General features: G+C 44.8%; 1 protein-coding gene across 10 annotated transcripts in view; it reads right to left on the bottom strand.

Moving 5' to 3' along the window:
• MAP7 (microtubule associated protein 7) overlaps positions 1 to 22,423 on the bottom strand; it is an 84,754-nt gene that overhangs the window by 26,275 nt on the left and 36,056 nt on the right. For all 10 annotated transcript variants that reach the window (XM_072141452.1, XM_072141449.1, XM_072141448.1 and 7 more), the window contains exons 2-3: positions 9,748 to 9,831; positions 4,812 to 4,889 (exon numbers count right to left, since the gene is read on the bottom strand). In XM_072141452.1, the coding sequence (XP_071997553.1) occupies positions 4,812 to 4,889; positions 9,748 to 9,831 (162 nt within the window). The remainder of the gene's footprint in view (positions 1 to 4,811; positions 4,890 to 9,747; positions 9,832 to 22,423) is intronic.

Raw genomic sequence — 22,423 nt, 5'->3', positions numbered from 1 at the left:
GTATAAGCCTCACTTCGGCTTATATACGAGTCAATGCTAAAAAAAACAAGAAAAACGTAATACTCACCCTCCGGTGTCCCCGGTGTTCCTCGCGGCTCCCGATCCCTGTTGCGGCTCCCGATCCCTGTCGCGGCTCCGCGTGTCTCCTCTTCTGTCTTCTATCTTCTCTAGCCGGCAGAGTCGCGTCCATGCGATCTGCCGGCCGTCGCACACTGTGATGCAGCGCTGTCGCCGCTGATGACGTCATCAGCAGCGACAGCGTCGCATCACAGTGTGCGACGGCCGGCAGATCACATGGACGCGACTGCCAGCTGGAGAAGATAGAAGAGTGAAGAAGCCGCCGGGAGCCGCGATGGGGATCGGGAGCTGCAACGAACATCAGGGACACCGGAGGATGAGCATTAAGTTTATTTTTTTTAGCTGCATGCTGCACGGGGGCTGGCTGGCTGGCTGTATGCTGCACGGGGGCTGGCTGGCTGGCTGTATGCTGCACGGGGGCTGGCTGGCTGGCTGTATGCTGCACGGGGGCTGGCTGGCTGGCTGTATGCTGCACGGGGGCTGGCTGGCTGGCTGTATGCTGCACGGGGGCTGGCTGGCTGGCTGTATGCTGCACGGGGGCTGGCTGGCTGGCTGTATGCTGCACGGGGGCTGGCTGGCTGGCTGTATGCTGCACGGGGGCTGGCTGGCTGGCTGTATGCTGCACGGGGGCTGGCTGGCTGGCTGTATGCTGCACGGGGGCTGGCTGGCTGGCTGTATGCTGCACGGGGGCTGGCTGGCTGGCTGTATGCTGCACGGGGGCTGGCTGGCTGGCTGTATGCTGCACGGGGGCTGGCTGGCTGGCTGTATGCTGCACGGGGGCTGGCTGGCTGGCTGTATGCTGCACGGGGGCTGGCTGGCTGTATGCATGCTGCACGGGGGCTGGCTGGCTGTATGCTGCACGGGGGCTGGCTGGCTGGCTGTATGCTGCACGGGGGCTGGCTGGCTGTATGCTGCACGGGGGCTGGCTGGCTGTATGCTGCACGGGGGCTGGCTGGCTGGCTGTATGCTGCACGGGGGCTGGCTGGCTGGCTGTATGCTGCACGGGGGCTGGCTGGCTGGCTGTATGCTGCACGGGGGCTGGCTGGCTGGCTGTATGCTGCACGGGGGCTGGCTGGCTGGCTGTATGCTGCACGGGGGCTGGCTGGCTGGCTGTATGCTGCACGGGGGCTGGCTGGCTGGCTGTATGCTGCACGGGGGCTGGCTGGCTGGCTGTATGCTGCACGGGGGCTGGCTGGCTGGCTGTATGCTGCACGGGGGCTGGCTGGCTGGCTGTATGCTGCACGGGGGCTGGCTGGCTGGCTGTATGCTGCACGGGGGCTGGCTGGCTGGCTGTATGCTGCACGGGGGCTGGCTGGCTGTACGCTGCACGGGGGCTGGCTGGCTGGCTGTACGCTGCACGGGGGCTGGCTGGCTGTACGCTGCACGGGGGCTGGCTGGCTGTACGCTGCACGGGGGCTGGCTAGCTGTACGCTGCACGGGGGCTGGCTGGCTGTACGCTGCACGGGGGCTGGCTGGCTGTACGCTGCACGGGGGCTGGCTGGCTGTATGCTGCACGGGGGCTGGCTGGCTGTATGCTGCACGGGGGCTGGCTGGCTGTATGCTGCACGGGGGCTGGCTGGCTGTATGCTGCACGGGGGCTGGCTGGCTGTATGCTGCACGGGGGCTGGCTGGCTGTATGCTGCACGGGGGCTGGCTGGCTGTATGTTCCCCGGGGGTGGCTGGCTGTATGCTCCACCGGGGCGGGCTGGCTGTATGCTGCACGGGGGCGGGCTGGCTGTATGCTACACGGGGGCTGGCTGGCTGTATGCTACACAGGGCCGGATTATAGGCGGGGCTCCCGGGGCTTGAGCCCCGGGGCCCCCACCATCTTGCTCTCTGGGTGGGCCCCCAACAGATGACAATGTCAGTCAGACATCGTTTAAGCGCTGTTCTTGGCCATTGCGCACCGCGCTCCTATGTACTTTGCTGACTCTGCCTGGAACGGGGAGCGATGCGCAGCGCATCACTCCCAGCCAGGCAGTGACAGCTAGATGCACAGTGGCAGTGCCGTGCTGCCGCGGCTGCTCCCATTCCTCCAGGCTCCAGTGCCTGGCGGGTGATTTCCAGTTAGTTGTGATCTGTCTCTGGCTGGAGCGATGCACTGCAGTGATGCTGCAGCACATCGCTCCCAGCCAGAGACATTCAGTCCACTGTGACACTACAGCAGATTCAGCGCGAGGAGAGTATGGGCAGTGTGGAGCCGACGTCAAAGGGTCACGTAAGATCAATTCTCACGTGACCTGCTGCCGGCTTATGTGCACGTGTCATGCTGGCAGTGCAGGAGAGAAGAATGCTCTGCTGCCGACATGGATCGTCAGTTCACAGAAGCACACAGAGTATCCTTTGATTTATAAGAGAAGCCTGTCTGGGATGGGGGTCGATCTTTCTGGGCTGCGGGTCTCTGTCTGTGAGGGGGGGTCTGATCTGTCTGTAAGGGGGGGGTCTCTGTCTGTAAGGGGGGTTGATCTGCATGGGCTGGGGGGTCTCTGTCTGTGAGGGGAAGTCTGATCTGTCTGGGCTGGGGGGGTCTCTGAGGGGGGCGGTCGATCTGTCTGGGAGGGGGTCGCTGTCTTTGCCTGTGGAAGGGGCATCTGTCTGTCTGGGGGTCTCTGCCTGTATGTATTTCTGAAAGGGTGTTGGCTGCTGTATGTAGATATATTGCTGGGGGGTTAGCGGATGTATGTAGCGGTGTTACTGGGGGGTTAGCGGCTCTATGCAGCTGTATTACTTGGGGGTTGGCGGCTGTATGTAGCTGTGTTACTGGGGGGTTGGAAGCTGTATGTAACTGTATTACTTGGGGGTTTGCGGCTGTATGTAGCTGTATTACTTGGGGGTTTGCGGCTGTATGCAGCTGTATTACTTGGGGGTTGGCGGCTGTATTACTTGGTGGCTGTATGCAGCTGTATTACTTGGGGGTTGGCGGCTGTATGTAGCTGTATTACTTGGGGGTTGGCGGCTGTATGTAGCTGTATTACTTGGGGGTTGGCGGCTCTATGTAGCTGTGTTACTTGGGGGTTTGCGGCTGTATGCAGCTGTATTACTTGGGGGTTGGCGGCTGTATTACTTGGTGGTTGGCGGCTGTATGCAGCTGTATTACTTGGGGGTTGGAGGGTGTATGCAGCTGTGTTACTGGGTGCGAGGCGGCTGTATGCAGCTGTATTACTTGGGGGTTGGCGGCTGTATGCAGCTGTGTTACTGGGGGGTTGGCGGCTGTATGCAGCTGTATTACTTGGGGGTTGGCGGCTGTATGTAGCTGTATTACTTGGTGGTTGGCGGCTATTTGCAGCTGTATTACTTGGTGGTTGGCGGCTGTATGCAGCTGTATTACTTGGGGGTTGGCGGCTGTATGTAGCTGTATTACTTGGTGGTTGGCGGCTGTATGCAGCTGTATTACTTGGGGGTTGGCGGCTGTATGCAGCTGTATTACTTGGGGGTTGGCGGCTGTATGCAGCTGTGTTACTTGGGGGTTTGCGGCTGTATGCAGCTGTATTACTTGGGGGTTGGCGGCTGTATTACTTGGTGGTTGGCGGCTGTATGCAGCTGTATTACTTGGGGGTTGGAGGGTGTATGCAGCTGTGTTACTGGGTGCGAGGCGGCTGTATGCAGCTGTATTACTTGGGGGTTGGTGGCTGTATGCAGCTGTATTACTTGGGGGTTGGCGGCTGTATGTAGCTGTATTACTTGGGGGTTGGCGGCTGTATGCAGCTGTATTACTTGGGGGTTGGCGGCTGTATGCAGCTGTATTACTTGGGGGTTGGCGGCTGTATGCAGCTGTATTACTCGGGGGTTGGCGGCTGTATGCAGCTGTATTACTCGGGGGTTGGCGGCTGTATGCAGCTGTATTACTCGGGGGTTGGCGGCTGTAAGCAGCTGTATTACTTGGGGGTTGGCGGCTGTATGTAGATGTAATACAGGGGAGATAGTGGATTGTGAGCAGGAGGATGTGCATGTATGCTGCATTCAGGGGGGGCCTCCACCATATTTTGCGCCCAGGGGCCCCCACCAACCTTAATCCGGCCCTGATGCTACACGGGGGCTGGCTGGCTGTATGCTACACGGGGGCTGGCTGGCTGTATGCTACACGGGGGCTGGCTGGCTGTATGCTACACGGGGGCTGACTGGCTGTATGCTACACGGGGGCTGGCTGGCTGTATGCTACACGGGGGCTGGCTGGCTGTATGCTACACGGGGGCTGGCTGGCTGTATGCTACACGGGGGCTGGCTGGCTGTATGCTACACGGGGGCTGGCTGGCTGTATGCTACACGGGGGCTGGCTGGCTGTATGCTACACGGGGGCTGGCTGGCTGTATGCTACACGGGGGCTGGCTGGCTGTATGCTACACGGGGGCTGGCTGGCTGTATGCTACACGGGGGCTGGCTGGCTGTATGCTACACGGGGGCTGGCTGGCTGTATGCTACACGGGGGCTGGCTGGCTGTATGCTACACGGGGGCTGGCTGGCTGTATGCTACACGGGGGCTGGCTGGCTGTATGCTACACGGGGGCTGGCTGGCTGTATACTACACGGGGGCTGGCTGGCTGTATACTACATGGGGGCTGGCTGGCTGTATACTACATGGGGGCTGGCTGGCTGTATACTACACCCTCTCAGCTTATACTCAAGTCAATAGGTTTTCCAAGTTTTCTGTGGTAAATTTAGGGGCCTTGGCTTATACTGTTTTATCCTGTGACATAACTTTTTAATTTAGCAAAAAGTTTACATAAGATCCATACCCATCAGCTTTTCTCGCTCCTCTCGCCGCTCTCGGGCCAGTCGTTGTCTTTCATCAACTTTCAGGGTAAGATGTGGCTCTGAAAGAGAACGAAATGTTTCAGTAACAATTCTGTGCGGCTGTATCAGTGATATGTGCACCTGAGTTACAATATGTGATTTCCAAACTCAGATGGAAAAATAAACCAGGAATAGGAAGAACATGTTATGCCTGACATCCAGTGCATTATGACACCAAAGCAATCCCTAAACACGTAAGCATGTATGATTGTACACTATACAGTGGCTTGAGAAAGTATTCACTCCTTGGCATTTTTCGTGTTTTGCTCTGTAATTAAAATTTTTCAGGGGCTGCATTATTTTGAGTAAAGAACATGCTTAGAACATTTGTGCTTTCTTATTGTGAAACAAACAACAAATAGGACAAAATAACTGAAAACTTCAGTGTACAAAGCTATTCAACACCCCTAGTCAGTGCTTTGCAGAGCCACCTTTTGTGCTTTAGATAAATCTCTATGACCTTGCTCCACCTTGTCACTATGTATTTTCCCAGTCCCCTAGCCAAAATGACCCAACTCCGGCTAGTTAGATGGCGTCAGTTTGTAAACAGCAAACTCAAGTCTGGCTACAGAGTGGGCTTTGATTAGGCCATAAAAAGACATTTACATATTTCCCATTGACTCACAGGAGTGTTGCTTCAGCAGTATGCTTTGGGTCATCTCCCTGTTATAAGGTAAACCTCAAGTCTCAACTCACTAACAAACAGAAACAGATTTTGTTCAAGAGCATTTCTTCATTTAGCTTAATCCATCTTACCTTTTCCACAAACCAGTTTCCCTGTCCCCAATTCTTGGAGTAATAAGATTTCCTTGGTGACCAAAAAGTGAAATTTTATTCTCATGTTTGCTAGTAGCCTTTTCTCTGTCTATTCTTCCAAAAAAATAAAACTCAGACCTTTGGTGTACAGTATATTGTGGTGTATGGACAGTACTCCAGTTGGGAACTCTGCAGCACTTTCAGGGTTACCTTTGGTCTGTGTTCTGACTCTTTGATAGGTGCCTCCTTTCCTAGACTGAGTTTCAATGTGAGGCCATCTCTTGGTAAGTTTGTTGTGGAACCATGTTTTTTCAATTTGATGACAATGGATTTAATGGCACTCGGGGGTATCAGAGATAGGACTGGCACTGTGAGAGTGTCCACCCGATCAGCAGCAGGATACTGGCTGTTATACACAGCCTGGTTCCTGCTGCGTCTGCCCTGCGTGTTGATCTCTCCGCACAGGGCAGTTTAAGCCCTAAGGGTGGTGGCGCACATTAGCGCTCTGAACCCGTTTTTAGTCCATTTTAAAGCAGACCATTGAAAATGCATGCGTTTTAAAAAAGCATGCATCAGTTTGACAGTTTTGTCCGTTTTGCAATTATCTTAATTAAGGTTATTGGGAAAAATGCGTTTTCACAGACTGCTTAAAAACGTCCAAAAAATTGGGTTCAAAACGCCACGTGTGTGACCACCCTTAGTTGTTATGATCAAGGATACAGAGGGAGGTACAGACACGACCCTGGCCCTCTGCAATGCAAATCGCTGGGATGTTACCATGGCAACTGGAGGACTGAAGAAGACATCAGTGACAGCCAGCTGTGGAAGCCTACGAGTCCGAGTCCACTGGCAAACTGTCAGTTAAATACTGAAGGATACAATACATTTGTGTATAAAGCGTTACCGACAACATACAAAAAGGGGGTGGACAAGGCGTCGGCATCTAGGAAATCATCCTCACACTTTCCAAACAATATAGTAGTTCACTTAAAGAATGATGCATGGATATTTTATTTAAAATTCCTTTACTTTAGCGTCTAGGGAAAGTAAAATAATCTAAAATTCAATATTGTCAAGCATCATTGTTTGAATGAAGATAAAATACACTGCAATAAAGAAGTGATTATGGTATCCAAAGTTACCATAGTTGTTCATCACAATCGGAGGGAAAAAAATGACACTAATGAGTTTACAACGTAATAAAAACATTCGGTGGCCCATCCCATGGCTATTTGCTTGGTTTTCAAATACAGTTAAACAAAACATTTGGCATTCTAGCACTATAAAATGGTCCCAAATAATAAATGAGAGATATATATTCATAAGTCCAGAGCAGCATTGCAAAAATACTTAATCCTAGGTGCAAGCCAACAGAGTTTGGTGATCGTCGATGTGAATAGATACAGAGCATTCAGCAGCACTCCATTGTAGTGAATGAAAAAACAAGTGGATTTATACCACATTGCAATGTTTCAGCTTCTACATGAAGCCATTGTCAAACAAATAAAATTATATATATATATATATATATATATATTACTGGGGGGGCAGGGGACTGATATATTCTGCTATATACTATAGCTATATAATGAGTGGAGGCTGTGACCAATGCAATTATACACTCACCGGCCACTTTATTAGGTACACCATGCTAGTAACGGGTTGGACCCCCTTTTGCCTTCAGAACTGCCTCAATTCTTCGTGGCATAGATTCAACAAGGTGCTGGAAGCATTCCTCAGAGATTTTGGTCCATATTGACATGATGGCATCACACAGTTGCCGCAGATTTGTCGGCTGCACATCCATGATGCGAATCTCCCGTTCCACCACATCCCAAAGATGCTCTATTGGATTGAGATCTGGTGACTGTGGAGGCCATTTGAGTACAGTGAACTCATTGTCATGTTCAAGAAACCAGTCTGAGATGATTCCAGCTTTATGACATGGTGCATTATCCTGCTGAAAGTAGCCATCAGAGGTTGGGTACATTGTGGTCATAAAGGGATGGACATGGTCAGCAACAATACTCAGGTAGGCTGTGGCGTTGCAACGATGCTCAATTGGTACCAAGGGGCCCAAAGAGTGCCAAGAAAATATCCCCCACACCATGACACCACCACCACCAGCCTGAACCGTTGATACAAGGCAGGATGGATCCATGCTTTCATGTTTTTTACGCCAAATTCTGACCCTACCATCCGAATGTCGCAGCAGAAATCGAGACTCATCAGACCAGGCAACGTTTTTCCAATCTTCTACTGTCCAATTTCGATGAGCTTGTGCAAATTGTTTCCTGTTCTTAGCTGAAAGGAGTGGCACCCGGTGTGGTCTTCTGCTGCTGTAGCCCATCTGCCTCAAAGTTCGACGTACTGTGCGTTCCGAGATGCTCTTCTGCTTACCTTGGTTGTAACTTGTGGCGATTTGAGTCACTGTTGCCTTTCTATCAGCTCGAACCAGTCTGCCCATTCTCCTCTGACCTCTGGCATCAACAAGGCATTTCCGCCCACAGAACAGCCGCTCACTGGATGTTTTTTCTTTTTCGGACCATTCTCTGTAAACCCTAGAGATGGTTGTGCGTGAAAATCCCAGTAGATCAGCAGTTTCTGAAATACTCAGACCAGCCCTTCTGGCACCAACAACCATGCCACGTTCAAAGGCACTCAAATCACCTTTCTTCCCCATACTGATGCTCGGTTTGAACTGCAGGAGATTGTCTTGACCATGTCTACATGCCTAAATGCACTGAGTTGCCGCCATGTGATTGGCTGATTAGAAATTAAGTGTTAACGAGTAGTTGGAAAGGTGTACCTAATAAAGTGGCCGGTGAGTGTACTCCTTAACGTAAATGTCAATATGTTTTCCCATTTTTTTTGTGGTAAAAATTTGGAGGGTTGGCTTATATTCTGTTGTATATGGTAAGTTTATCCCACAGCTTTTCCCACAAAACTATATAAAAGTGCAATTTTTTATCTCCTCTACAATACATAGCCTGCTGATTCATTTTTCATGTCATGGTGACAAGTTACTTTAACTGTTATATTCTGTTTTGCTGGGCAGCTGGTTTGGCCCCATCCCTGTTTTCTAATTTATTTCTGAATTTGAAAAAAAATATATGTTACAAACTTGTTTGGAGCGAAATCAACCATGCTGGTGGTACAGAAAAGGAACCAAAGAACATGAACTCCAAGAATTCAATACAATGTTTCAGAACTTCATCATCATCATCATCATCATCTTAAAGGTTTCAAGGGCAGGCTACCATCTCAATCAAGGGTTATACTCTCTTGCCAGCATGTTGTAGAACCATTCACTATAATTTCTATTATACCTATATTATGCATACGCATTATGTCATTTCTGAGAAATACCCATTTTAAAATCGGGATGCAAATGAGACTGTTGGTGCACCCCAGGCTGCGTCCCTAGCACCTAAAGCACTGCTTTTCCTGCTGTAAGGGTTTGGGTTCGGGACCGTAATCTCCCTGGGTATTTGGGAACACACAAGTAGTTTAACTGTTCACACTGTGATTTTGGTGTAACTGATCGCAGACAGTTTTATTTAGCAGGACTAAAAGTAAACGAAACAAGCAAATATAAAACCTAGGCCTCTCCTGCACTAACCAAACAGAGGTTCACTACCTCACCAGGTGCTGGTGTACAGCCTGGCACCACAAAAAGAATACACCATTCTGCAGTTCACAACTGCCACGGCTCCAGAGGCCTTTGTCTAGACCCGACTCTTCCACAGGATGGAGCCATAGTGGGAAATCTGCAGGTATTTATACAGGACTTCCAGCTTAATGCCAATTGGTCCTCATAAGTAGCAGAACTCTCAATGTTCCCATGTAGCTTCCCCTGGGTATAAAATATCATGCTTATGGGACAGAGTGTAGTGGTCTATGCAATAGTGGTGAACCAACTGCCCCATTATTCATATTTTAATCCACATGATATTTCAGAAACAGCATAATGGAGAAAAATAAAAGTATGTCGGAAATCACAGTTAACTTCCCTTACACATGCTCCCAGCCGACTAACATGCATTGGGAGGTGATCGACTACTTTTAAACCCTACAGAAACATCTAGTGGAGTGGATAAAGGAGAAGTCAACAGGACTCACCAGATTTAGAGAGAGCATTGTCTTTTCTGGCTCGACTCAATGACATTTTCTTCTCTTGGGTTTTACCATGTGGACCATCAGGAGCTGAAATACAAGATATATAAGATATTATAGTTAATTATAGTACAAAATGATAAAATTACTCTTTAAAATATTCCTAATTTTCAAATCCTTTTATATTTCAAATAATAAGACAAACCATAGATGTCTTTTGAAAACATCAAAAGATATTTTCCATATTACCAAGGTACACAGTGGAATAGATGTTTGAAGCCCAATGTAAAGAATGAAGACATTACTAGTCACTTCATGCACCAGGAGCAAAGGAGCAAGTCAATGGGGGAGAATTATCATGGCTCATTTGCCAGTTTTCCGACATACAAGCCTTGACATGAACACAATTTCTTGTGCACGGACAAAGTTCTCCATCCAGTATCTCACACCCATGCTGACATTGGGTGTGAAGAGACACTATTTTTAATATTCAGATCTTGCTTTATAGTAAACAACTGCACCCTTGGTGCTGCCCCCATTTTGCTGCAAGTGGTGCTGCCTGAGGCAAGAGGCTCAACTCGCCTTCAGAGCTCAGCTTTCATTTTCCCACTGCTGTTTATAAAATTAAAGCTGAGCTCTGATTGGTTTCCATGGGTAACTGGAACAGTTTTACCTCAGATACTTCCCCCATGGTGTTTGAATTGCGTGTACAATTAGGTTACATGTGTAAATGTGGCCTTATAGGTGTTACTCTACAAACACCTAATGTTGAATAATCACTGCATCTAGTTTAGTTACCCCAAATCATAATTAGACACTCTGCTATCCAGATTCTGCGTTCCTAGTTTTAATGAGAAGTCCCTTATAATCAATATGAAATGTTTGAAAATTCATATATGCCCATATTGATTCCTAGGTGATGTGATGGTGCTTCATATACACCTAGTAAGGCAGTGAGATGTGGCTATACCTATAAGATATTAAGAGCTCATCGTTTAGGTACCACAGAACTCCACACACAAGAAAAAAAAGATTTTTTCCTTCATCTTTATTGACATTGAGAATTGTGCCACCATGGCAATACTGCCCAGCTCAACAAATTATTGCGACACTTCATTTATGTATGAATGACCAGGTCAATTTTTGACATTCTGCTATTCGCTTCTTTAAATTACGAGATCTCTGGAAAAGCTTTACATATCATAACAATTTTTACTTTGTTTTTTTTTTTAATGACATGTGAGACTTTAACTTGATATGATAGTTTTATTAAATTTTTTTCTCTGGTTCTGTCAAGCATCCATACACAATTCATACATCATGTTAAAGGGGAGATTATTCAGGAGATCTGGCCGTTTGAAGTTGGTCATTGTCTGCATGGGGCATATAAAGCCCTATGGCAAGTCGTGAAGGTTTAACCGAATAAGATAAGATGATTGAATATGTAAAAATATAAAAACATGGTAAATAGGGGAAATATGTTTGACTTCGGAATCCTGTTAAAATATGCTGGTTAAAAATTGTAACTAAAAAGACTAAAGAAAAGACTACCATCAAAATCAAGTGTGATAAACAAGGGACCACTTGTTCATAGATCCGGGCACTGTGACTGTGATAATCTTCCTTCATGGCCTCCTTCCTAAAATCAACTTTTATGTTAATAAACCTGAGGGGCTAAATGCTCTTACACTGGCTCACCCTTCCCCCTTCTACCTCAGCACTTTTGCAGCGAGTACTTCCTGCTAGGTTTGGCCATCAGGCTCATTTGCTTAATTTTAAAAGCCGATTTTAGAAATAAGGAGGGCATGGATAACTGTCACTGTGCCTTGATATGTAAGTAAGTGTCCCAGGTTTATCATTCTTGATTTTTTTGTTAGATTTCACTTGTATAAATCACCTGATATCCTTCATAATGTTCTAATGATGCCAATCGATGTTTTGGGCACCTTTATAGTAGGTTTAGTGTATATTAGTCAGCGGATTGTATCTGACAGCCAACACAACACAGTAAAAACATACTGTAGATATATTAAAAAAAGACTTGAAGAGAACACTGCGCAGAATAGTTGGATATGAGTTCTGAGCTTTTCATAACCTGCATTGACTTGGTGGGCTAATAATAGTCATTTTCCATGAGATGATGCCGGAAGCTTTGTATTTTATTTTGTCCAAGGCACCTTAGTAGGTTTTTTTCTATACTTGAAATATGAAAGCATCTCCAAAACAGACGGTCTCCTAAGGTCTTTAAGGTAAGGAATTGTTTACCTCGCAAATGTGATTCAAAGAAGCACAACTGGCAAACAAGTGAGAGGTTTACGGCGCTAAATTTATCAAACCCAACATAACAACTACTGCAGTACAACATAAATAGGATTTAATGATGCCATGATATGCAGGTGTCAAAAAAAAAAAAAAAAAACTAAGCCAGATACTAGCCATGGTGCCCAGTGCAGTGTTGATCCCTGTCCCACAGAAAGTGCTTACAGCAGTTGTAAGAAGTACTATTTATCACTTTCTATTGTGATACATGATAACCGTCTTAACTTTCCAACACAAGTTCTGTAACCAGACTTACAAATACAGTCATTCAGATAATATTCTCTGTGACAAAGGTTCATAGGATAACAATATCAGTTTAATGGATTTCCTGTTCCTACATTAGTTGATGACATGGTGCATCATTATAGGATGGGTAGTCTTCTTTACAACCCTCTTTACTGGAGACCTGCTGAGCCAGCTGCTATAAAACCTGCCCTCTCTCCTCCCAGATGTCTTATACTAGTAATATTATAAACATACATTTATTACATTATAAACATCCTTTATTACATTGTCAAACCTATTCCCACAGGACATTCACCAGTTAGTGTAGTGTACAAAGATAGCAGTGTTATCAATGGATTTAGTTTCTCTGGTAAAACTTGAAACCACTTCCAAAGTTCAGTTCACACTATTGTTCAGATTTGCGTTTCTAGTTTCCACTTATAAAAGGAAAAAACTGAAATTGAACTGATCCGTTATAAATTCCATTCAATGCAATTTTTTATGTCATACGTTGTCATCTATTTTTTTTTAAATGTCCCTTGGAACAAAAAAACAAAAACAGAGTTTGATGTAGTTTTAGAAAAATAGATGATGGATAGATTATATATAAATGTGAGGTATAGAGAGAAAATAAAGTTAGAGAGGATATACACTCACCAGCCACTTTATTAGGTACACCATGCTAGTAACGGGTTGGACCCCCTTTTGCCTTCAGAACTGCCTCAATTCTTCGTGGCATAGATTCAACAAGGTGCTGGAAGCATTTCTCAGAGGTTTTGGTCCATATTGACATGATGGCATCACACAGTTGCCGCAGATTTGTCGGCTGCACATCCATGATGCAAATCTCCCGTTCCACCACATCCCAAAGATGCTCTATTGGATTGAGATCTGGTGACTGTGGAGGCCATTTGAGTACAGTGAACTCATTGTCATGTTCAAGAAACCAGTCTGAGATGATTCCAGCTTTATGACATGGCGCATTATCCTGCTGAAAGTAGCCATCAGATGTTGGGTACATTGTGGTCATAAAGGGATGGACATGGTCAGCAACAATACTCAGGTAGGCTGTGGCGTTGCAACGATGCTCAATTGGTACCAAGGGGCCCAAAGAGTGCCAAGAAAATATTCCCCACACCATGACACCACCACCAGCCTGAACCGTTGATACAAGGCAGGATGGATCCATGCTTTCATGTTGTTGACGCCAAATTCTGACCCTACCATCCGAATGTCGCAGCAGAAATCGAGACTCATCAGACCAGGCAATGCTTTTACAATCTTCTACTGTCCAATTTCGATGAGCTTGTGCAAATTGTAGCCTCAGTTTCCTGTTCTTAGCTGAAAGGAGTGGCACCCGGTGTGGTCTTCTGCTGCTTTAGCCCATCTTCCTCAAAGTTCGACGTACTGTGCATTCAGAGATGCTCTTCTGCCTACCTTGTTTGTAACGGGTGGCGATTTGAGTCACTGTTGCCTTTCTATCAGCTCGAACCAGTCTGCCCATTCTCCTCTGACATCAACAAGGCATTTCCGCCCACAGACCTGTCACTCACTGGATGTTTTTTCTTTTTTGGACCATTCTCTGTAAACCCTAGAGATGGTTGTGCGTGAAAATCCCAGAAGATCAGCAGTTTCTGAAATACTCAGACCAGCCCTTCTGGCACCAACAACCATGCCACGTTCAAAGGCACTCAAATCACCTTTCTTCCCCATACTGATGCTCGGTTTGAACTGCAGGAGATTGTCTTGACCATGTCTACATGCCTAAATGCACTGAGTTGCCACCATGTGATTGGCTGATTAGAAATTAAGTGTTAACAAGCAGTTGGACAGGTGTACCTAATAAAGTGGCCGGTGAGTGTATATATCATCCATCAGGGATAGATTTGAGGGAGATATAGATATACAGATATAGAAGCTATAGATTGATGCCTTGAAAGTAAAAGTAAAGTGTACTGTTAACGGACACTGCCATCTGTTATGTTTAGTTTTACCGTTTACCATGTGTTATATTTTTGTAACGGGGGTAAATAAGCGGAATTGCGGACAGTAGTGTGAACTTAGCCTTAGTAGTTTGTACTTCTGAATACATAACAATTTGAACATATATATTCACTTTCGACCTTTAGTGAAGATTTGACCATCTTCTGGTTTAGGTTTACAATGTAACTTTCTTATATACCGGGCAACATTTTACTCTCCAATCACAGACCAATCTTAGCCCAAGAAACACTGGCAAAACGAGCCTGAAAACCAAAATGTACTCAAGTCCTGTCTGCACTGAAGTCCCTTTGACTTTACATTTTGAGAGATATGGCATTAATATATGTGAAATATTCACTGACAAAGCAATGAGAAACCTTAGCTATAAACAAATGAAACATGACTAAATCTTTGGGAGCCATCACTGGTATGCACAGAGAGGACCCACTTTATAAACAGATAAAATGTGCATCACTGATAGGACCAGCTCAATCAATGAATGTACATACAGAGATATCCGTAAGTCACCAATAGGAGCATCCCAGTAACTACATAACAGTTTCTAATCAAATAAATATGTAAATTAGTCAATGATGCTATGATCCGACTATTATATCAATTTTATATATACGCTGGGGATCAAAATTAGAGAACAATGGAGAACATTTACTAAGAACAGTATAAACTGCACAATGTGCAGTTTGCCTGCGTTTAATGCACCTTTAACATGGGGTGTGCAACACAATTCTATCGAACTGCCCCCTTTAGGGCAGAAACTTGTGTCACATGAAGAATAGTACAGCAGCGGCAAAAAAGGGTCGCATGTGACACAAATGTGGTGCCGACACCTCTTAAATAAAGAATGTGAAAAGTCAGACAGAAAACTGGCGCAGGGACCTTAGTATGTTCAGTTGATTTTCTCAGAAATAATCTCCTTGATTAACATTTGATGGTTTGCTTAGGGGTAAACCATTTCACTAGAACAGTTTTTTTACAAAATTGCCAAAATATATCAACATTGAAATTTTATTTTACAAAAAAAGTGATAATAATTAGAGAACAGCAATGACTGTAGCAGAGAAAGATAATATATGTTCTGAAGGTTACAACAGTTGTAATGCATTTCAAAACTAATGCGTTAACTCCACGTGTGAATGCACCCTGAAGGTGTTCTCTGATTTTTAATACGCACACATAGTGAGAGAGAGCGAGCAGAAGAACTGCTTCTCAACATATCACTCATTGTCCAGAAACTCTTTAATTCACCGATTTCTTGGCCTTTCAAAATCAGGTTAATATGGATGCAGAGGTCGCGATAACGCCTCTGCAAGCGTCATAGACGCGTTTAAAGGCTGATTTACTCCCTCAAAAGATCACCAAGCGTATAAGTACGCTTGGTGATTTTCCTGTCTGAATGTTAGCTGCCGCTTCCAAGTGGTGAGGGGCGCCGGCTGCGATCCTGCAAAATATTCTCTGCAGGATCGCAGCGCTGAGTGTCTGGAGGCAGGACAGGGAGGGACTTTCTGCTCACTGTCCGAGCCTCTCCCGCGGGGTGCTGAGAGATAGGTGAGGAGATGGAGGAGCCGAGCGGGGTGAGGGGGCGGAGCCGAGCGAGTGGAGGGGGCGGAGCCGAGCGAGTGGTGGGGGCGGAGCCGAGCGAGTGGTGGGGGCGGAGCCGAGCGATAGGTGAGAGATGGAGGAGCCGAGCAGGGGGTGGGGGAGGGATATCTGTTACTGGGGCTGTGCTCCTGATCGGTGTGCGATCGTGCACACAGCCAGTAACAGGATCGTGCTGTCTATGTGACAGCCCGATCGTGTACGGTGACAGGGGACTGATAATAATCGGCCCCCTGTCACAGCAGCCCCTGTATACAGTGAGAGGCTGCAGGGAAGGTGCTGTGCATCCTCTCTGCAGGTCTCTGTATATAAATCACTGATGACAGTGATCCAATGGGCTCTTACCATTAGATCATTGTTATCTGTGATCTATATTTGAGTATATTATATGTTCCATTTCTAAATGTGCTCCTGTAAAAAAAAAAAAGGTATGTTCCCAAACTCCAGAAAATAAATTAAATAAAAATTCAGCATCAGCCCCAGACTGGTCTGGGGGCCGCCATCAGCCACAGTCTGCTCTGTAGACAATAAGGCTGCATTCACACAAACGTATGCCCGCCAGGCCGTAGCCGTGCAGACGTGTTTAGTGCCATGGAGAGGAGGAAGGGGTGACCCCTTCCCTCTCCATTGAAATGCATTGGGTAATGTCCTTTTCCCGTGTACGGAGCGGTATCGCTCCGTGCGGCCATTGCCTTCTACTGGGGACCTAAAAGCCGCAAACTTGCGGTTGTACATACGTCCCCCATATGGTGTGAATGTAGCCTAAGAGCGATGCCACACATGGCATTTTTGGTCCGTTTTTAGTCAGTTTTTCCCAATTATCTTAATAGAAAAACAGGTTGTAAGCAGCCAAATGCATGGTAAACGGATTGAAAATGGAGGTTTAAAAACGGACATAAAACGCCATGTGTGACATCACCCAAGGGTGAGGTTATTACATACATTTTCAAACACATCACAACAGATCTGAGAAGAGATTTGCCTAATTGCATTGCTGTTAACATTTCGTTTACAAAACGCAATAGAATTGCGTTGATGCATGCATTTTGTTAACACAATGTTGACTGCAATGTAATTATGCAAATCTCTTCTCAGCTGTTCTGATGTGTTTGAAAACGCCATGTGTGAAGACACCACAAAAATGTTGTGCAGCACTTGTTTAATACATATTTGCTTTTTGAGGGCGCATTCACACGATGCGTTGCGTTTTTGACACATTCCAAAGGCTTGAACCTTGATCACATGTTGAAGTAACATTGCGTTTCCATTGCATTTGCTAAAACCCAATGTTACTTCAACATGTGAAGCCTTTGGAATGTGTCAAAAACGCTTAAAAAAGTGACTCAATGCATCGTGTGAATGCGCCCTAAAGGGGTTTTCCCAAGAATTCAAACTGGGCCCTATCCCGTGGATATAGCCTAACTTGAATTTGTGGGAAAACCCTTTTAAGCACAGAAAACAGGAGCTGTAACTTTTTCCTTGTATTAATAGACGTCTCTTAACACTATATATACGCCTGGGAGTTATACATTTATTAGTGAAAATTTCGTACTCCTCCTCGGTTAAAAATACTCCTTAAAAATTGTGAGAGGAGTATTATTACCCTTCTGGAAAAATGTTAGTGCGACCTCTGTATGGATGAATCAATGAAAGATACCACACACAAAATCTAATTCTTAGCAATGCCAAAATATACAGTAAATGCCAAGTGCGGACATGGCATAACTGTGCAGTACATTCCCATTTACCAGCAATTTTGTAATAATTCCTGCAGGGAATACAGTGAAAACTTCACACTAGTTTTCAAATTGAAAGTAGAAGCAATCAAAAGTGTGGATGGGGCTTAGTAAACAGCATGGGCATAACAGCCCGTGTGTCCTACTGCAGATAGTGGTGGTGGAGGTTTGCTCTTGCTAAAGCAAGGATTAATAAGCGGGGATAAGAAAAATGGCTATGGTTCACGTAGAAAAGATTGAACAATAGTGGTCAAAAAGGAGTTTGGCGTTTATTTCATTTTGGTTTAAGTTAAGCTGTAACTTTAAAAATCGACAATGAAACTACAGGATGAAGAGAAAAATACATGATTATCATAGCTAACATTTTTCCAAGGATTTAACATAGCAGGGATCACGAGAGCTGTGCAGACATTTGGCTTAAAAAGTCACATTGGTTGACAGAGGTCAAATACTACTTTATGCTACTACTACAAGACGAGGTTATGTATTCATTTAACGAACAGATTACACAGAAAAACTAAATTTTGATTAACTAAGGTCCAGTTTACATATGTATGCAAATTTTCCATTATTCATATTTTGTTATGAAAGAGATTAATGGAAACTAATTACACAAGGGGAACTCAAGGTATTTTGTTCACTTCTTATTCCCTGTGGGGTGACATGTTAGGAAGGCTCCCTTCCAACCCATTTCTGTTATTTATAAATGACACGGCTGCTCCACAAAAACTTTTTCATTGTACAGAAGGGGTATGATGCCAATGTGTGAAACTTTATTCACTGACTTTTATTACTTTTAAATTAAGATGACACCATTTCATCTGTGCAGAGGAGATTATTCACAGCACCTATTAAAGCATACCGATGTTCTGGAGAAGGTTAGTCTCCTTGTGAGTCAGCAAGCAGGACCTCTGGTTGTGGTAAATTTATGCCATACTTTGGGAATACAACTTGCAGGAAAAGCTGAAGAGAAACCTATAACAGCGCAAAACCATAGTCTTGCCCGAAAAGAAAAGATGCCCCCCGACCTTACCCTTATTGCACATGAATATATGTGTGCACATATAGTAAGGAAAATGTACCTGGGTTTTGAAACATACCAAAAACCTGTCTACCATACTTTTAAAAACTATCCTTAAAAACTAGTACAGAAAGGAGAGTGGCTTTAAAGAAAAATTAAAATGTGTGCATTTTTGTGCCGTAAGCAAAAGTCGTCTGATAGGAAATGGAAATTTAGACTAGAGAGTTTAATAATTACATTTATTCTCATTGTCATAAATGAGGTTGGTCTTACTCTGCATTGTCTAACATTTACATTGTGTTCGTAATCCTGCTCCATTCTATTTTATATATCATATTATTATGGCATGTATCATCTGTACCAATTCACAGAATGCACAGGACTGCAACCTGGTCAACATCAGTCATATCTAAAAAGATGGATAAAAGCAATAGTGTATGCTAAAGCAACACAAAAAGAATGATTCTATAATAACAAAAGATGGTTTTAGATACACACAATGTCATGGTCAGGGATTGGAGAAAAGCATTAAAACACAGTCACTTAATGGATTCTAATGCCTCTAGTAATCTCCTTGAATCATCTCAACAAATGTAGGTGCACTTAGTAAGCAGAAAACATCCAAGACATAGTAATTTGCAATGCAAGCCATTCATTTTAGTAGTCATTGTAGAAAATGAACCACTGAATGGAAAAGATGCATGTATACATATACACTGCTTAACCCCTTAAGGACCAGGCCCTTTTTTGTTTTTTCGTCTTTATTTTTCGCTCCCCACCTTCAAAAATCTATAACTTTTTTTATTTTTCCATATAAAGAGCTGTGTATGGGCTTGTTTTCTGCAAAACAAATTGAACGTCATAGTGGAGATATTTAATATTCTATGCCGTATACTGGGAAGCGGGAAAAAAAATTCTGAAAATGATGAAAAAACACATTTTTGCCATTTCCTGTGGGTCTGTAATTTTATGGCTTTCACTGTGCGCACCTAATGACATGTCTACTTCATTCATTGGGACAGTACGATCACGGAAATACCAAATTTGTATAGGTTTTATAATGTTTTCATACATTTAGAAAAAATTAAAACCTGCTGTACAAAGAAAAAAAAAAATCTTCATTTTGCCAGCTCCTGGCGCTAATAATTTTTTCATACTTTGTTGTACAGAGCTGTGGGTGGTGTCATTTTTTTGCAACTTTCTATTGAATTTTTAATATTTTAAAGAATTTCCAGTGACGGGGTTAAACGCAGTGAAAAACAGTTATTATATTTTGAGAGATCGGGCATTTTCGGATGCCGCGATACTTAATGTGTTTATGATTTTGACTATTTATATTCATATGACTTCTAGGGAAAGGGGGGGTGATTCAAATTTTTTTTTCTTTAACTTTTTTTTTACTATTTTTCAGACTCCCACATTGTAATAGATAGCCTAAAACATGATTGCCTCGCATCTTTGTGTGACCTGAGGCTGTCATGGCAGCGTATCGCCGCTCCCCGATGAATTCACGGGGAGCGGCGATCGGAGCCAACATGGCTCCGAACTAAAGTAAGCAGCTACTAAAGATAAAACAAACACAGCAGTGTTACAAAGGTGTCCGATAACGCTAACGAACACTGCCGCGCTGTACATTACAATTGCCGGACCGCTCTCAAAGTGGTCCGGCATATTCATGAGGGGGCTGCTTCTCCCCTGGACTCCAGGTCATGTGGCAGTCGCCGCCCCAATTCCGCCCCCTCATGACTACGCCGGCCTGCTTTGAGAGCGGTCCGACGATTGCAATGTTAGTTAGCATTATCAGAGGTGGCAACTATAAGCAATTCGAAAGACCTATTCAATAAAGGAGTGGTTCTGCAGGTGGGAACCACAGACCACTTCTTAATACCAATGCTTTCTGGCTAATGTTTTGATCAATTTTGAATGTTGAGGGTGCTTTCACACTCCTGGTATCATGAGACGGACTCTCCAAACCACACAAGTGTCTCAGGTAGTGCAGCTCATCCAGGATGGCACATCAATGCGAGCAGTAGACAGAAGGTTTGCGGTTTCTGTCAGCATAGTGTCCAGAGGCTGGAGGCGCTACCAGGAGACAGGCCAGTACACTAGGAGACATGGAGGGGGCAGGACCACTACAGGAGGAGCAGGCCACACTAACCTCCAGCAGGCCACAAACATGCATGTGTCTGTATAAACGGTTGAAACAGACTCCATGAAGATGCTCACAACCCAACACTGTGCAGGTGCTTGGCATTTGCCAGAGAACACCAGAATTGGAGAATTCGCCACTGGCGCCTTGAGTTATTCACAGATGAAAATAGGTTCACACCGGGCATATGTGACAGATGTGACAGACGTGACAGAGTTTGGAGATGCCGTGGAAAGTGATCTGCTGCCTGCAACATCCATCCTTCAGCATGATTGGCAGTGGCAGGTTTGGCAGTGGGTCAGTAATGGTGTGGTGTTGCATTTCTTTTGAGAACCACACTGCCCTCCATGTGCCCACCAGAGGTAGCCTGACTGTCATTAGGTACTGAGGTGAGATCCTCAGACTTCTTGTGAGACCACATGTTAGCGTGGTTTGCCTGGGTTAGTTCTCATGCAGGACAATGTTAGACATCATGTGGCTGAAGTGTGTCAGCAGTTCCTGCAAGATTAAGGCATTGAATCTATGGACTGGCCCACTTGTTTCCCCAGACCTGAATCCGATTGAGCACATGTAGGACATCATGGACTGTCCAGGAGTTGGCGGATGCTTTAGTCTAGGTCTGGGAGGAGATCCCTCAGGAGGCCATCCACAACCTCATCAGGAGCATGCCGAGGCATTGTAGGAAGATCATAGAAGCACATGGGGGTCACACACAATATGGAGCCTTATCTTGACTTGTTTTAAGGACATTTCATTCTGTAGTGTGTTTTTTTTTTCACTTTAACTTTGTGAGCAACTCCAAATTCAGGCCACCATTGGTTAATAAATTAGTTTTTCCATTGATGATTATACAAAAAAGTATTTAATGATTAATTTATTCAGATCTAGGATATGTTATTTCAGTATATTTTTTTTTGAAGTGTCTGTGTACACCGAGACCACATAGGACAGCCAAGCAATCTATTGTTTAATGACTTGAATGTATAGGAGGTGAATAGAATGAGAGGGTAAACACTGCTAGATAATTTGCTTAGTAGCCAATACATATCCTAAAGCCTGCTAAATACTTATCATTACAGATCTTGAAATGTGCTTGTATCATTCCATATACTGCTGTAGCTACTGAGGATGAAGTCACCATTCTATGCACACTAGACAATTCTATCATTACAGCAAGCGCACACATCACCCTAGGGAAATGCAGCTACTAGAAAATAACAGAATCAGTCATGTGCATCTAGATGAATGCAAACATTTGTAGATACAAGGAAAAGAAAACTATGGCATAAGGGAGGAGCATCATCTGGGAAGAAAACCTACAAATGAATATATGGAAAATATTAAACAACACAATAATTCATAAAATTATAAGTTCAAGCCATAACACTACTGGGGGGGGGGATAAGTTTGTGGGTGACTGACTGTATTATCATATTAGAAAATTCCTAAAACTAGCAATGGGGCACCCACTATTAGTTCCCTTCTATGGCTACCGCTCCCCTGCTATCATACCTTGATAAACCCAGGTTATTTGTTGCTGAGAGATACACCACCACGCTTTAAATCAATTTTAATACATTTTTCCTTGCAACATTTAGATGTAAGTGTGAATGTTTACATTCACAACTGATA

This window comes from Engystomops pustulosus, chromosome 3 (genome assembly GCF_040894005.1).
Source record: "Engystomops pustulosus chromosome 3, aEngPut4.maternal, whole genome shotgun sequence".
In the NCBI taxonomy this organism is placed as follows: Eukaryota; Metazoa; Chordata; class Amphibia; order Anura; family Leptodactylidae; genus Engystomops; species Engystomops pustulosus.
Note: the sequence above shows the minus strand (reverse complement) of the source record. Positions and strands in the feature narration are given on the sequence as shown.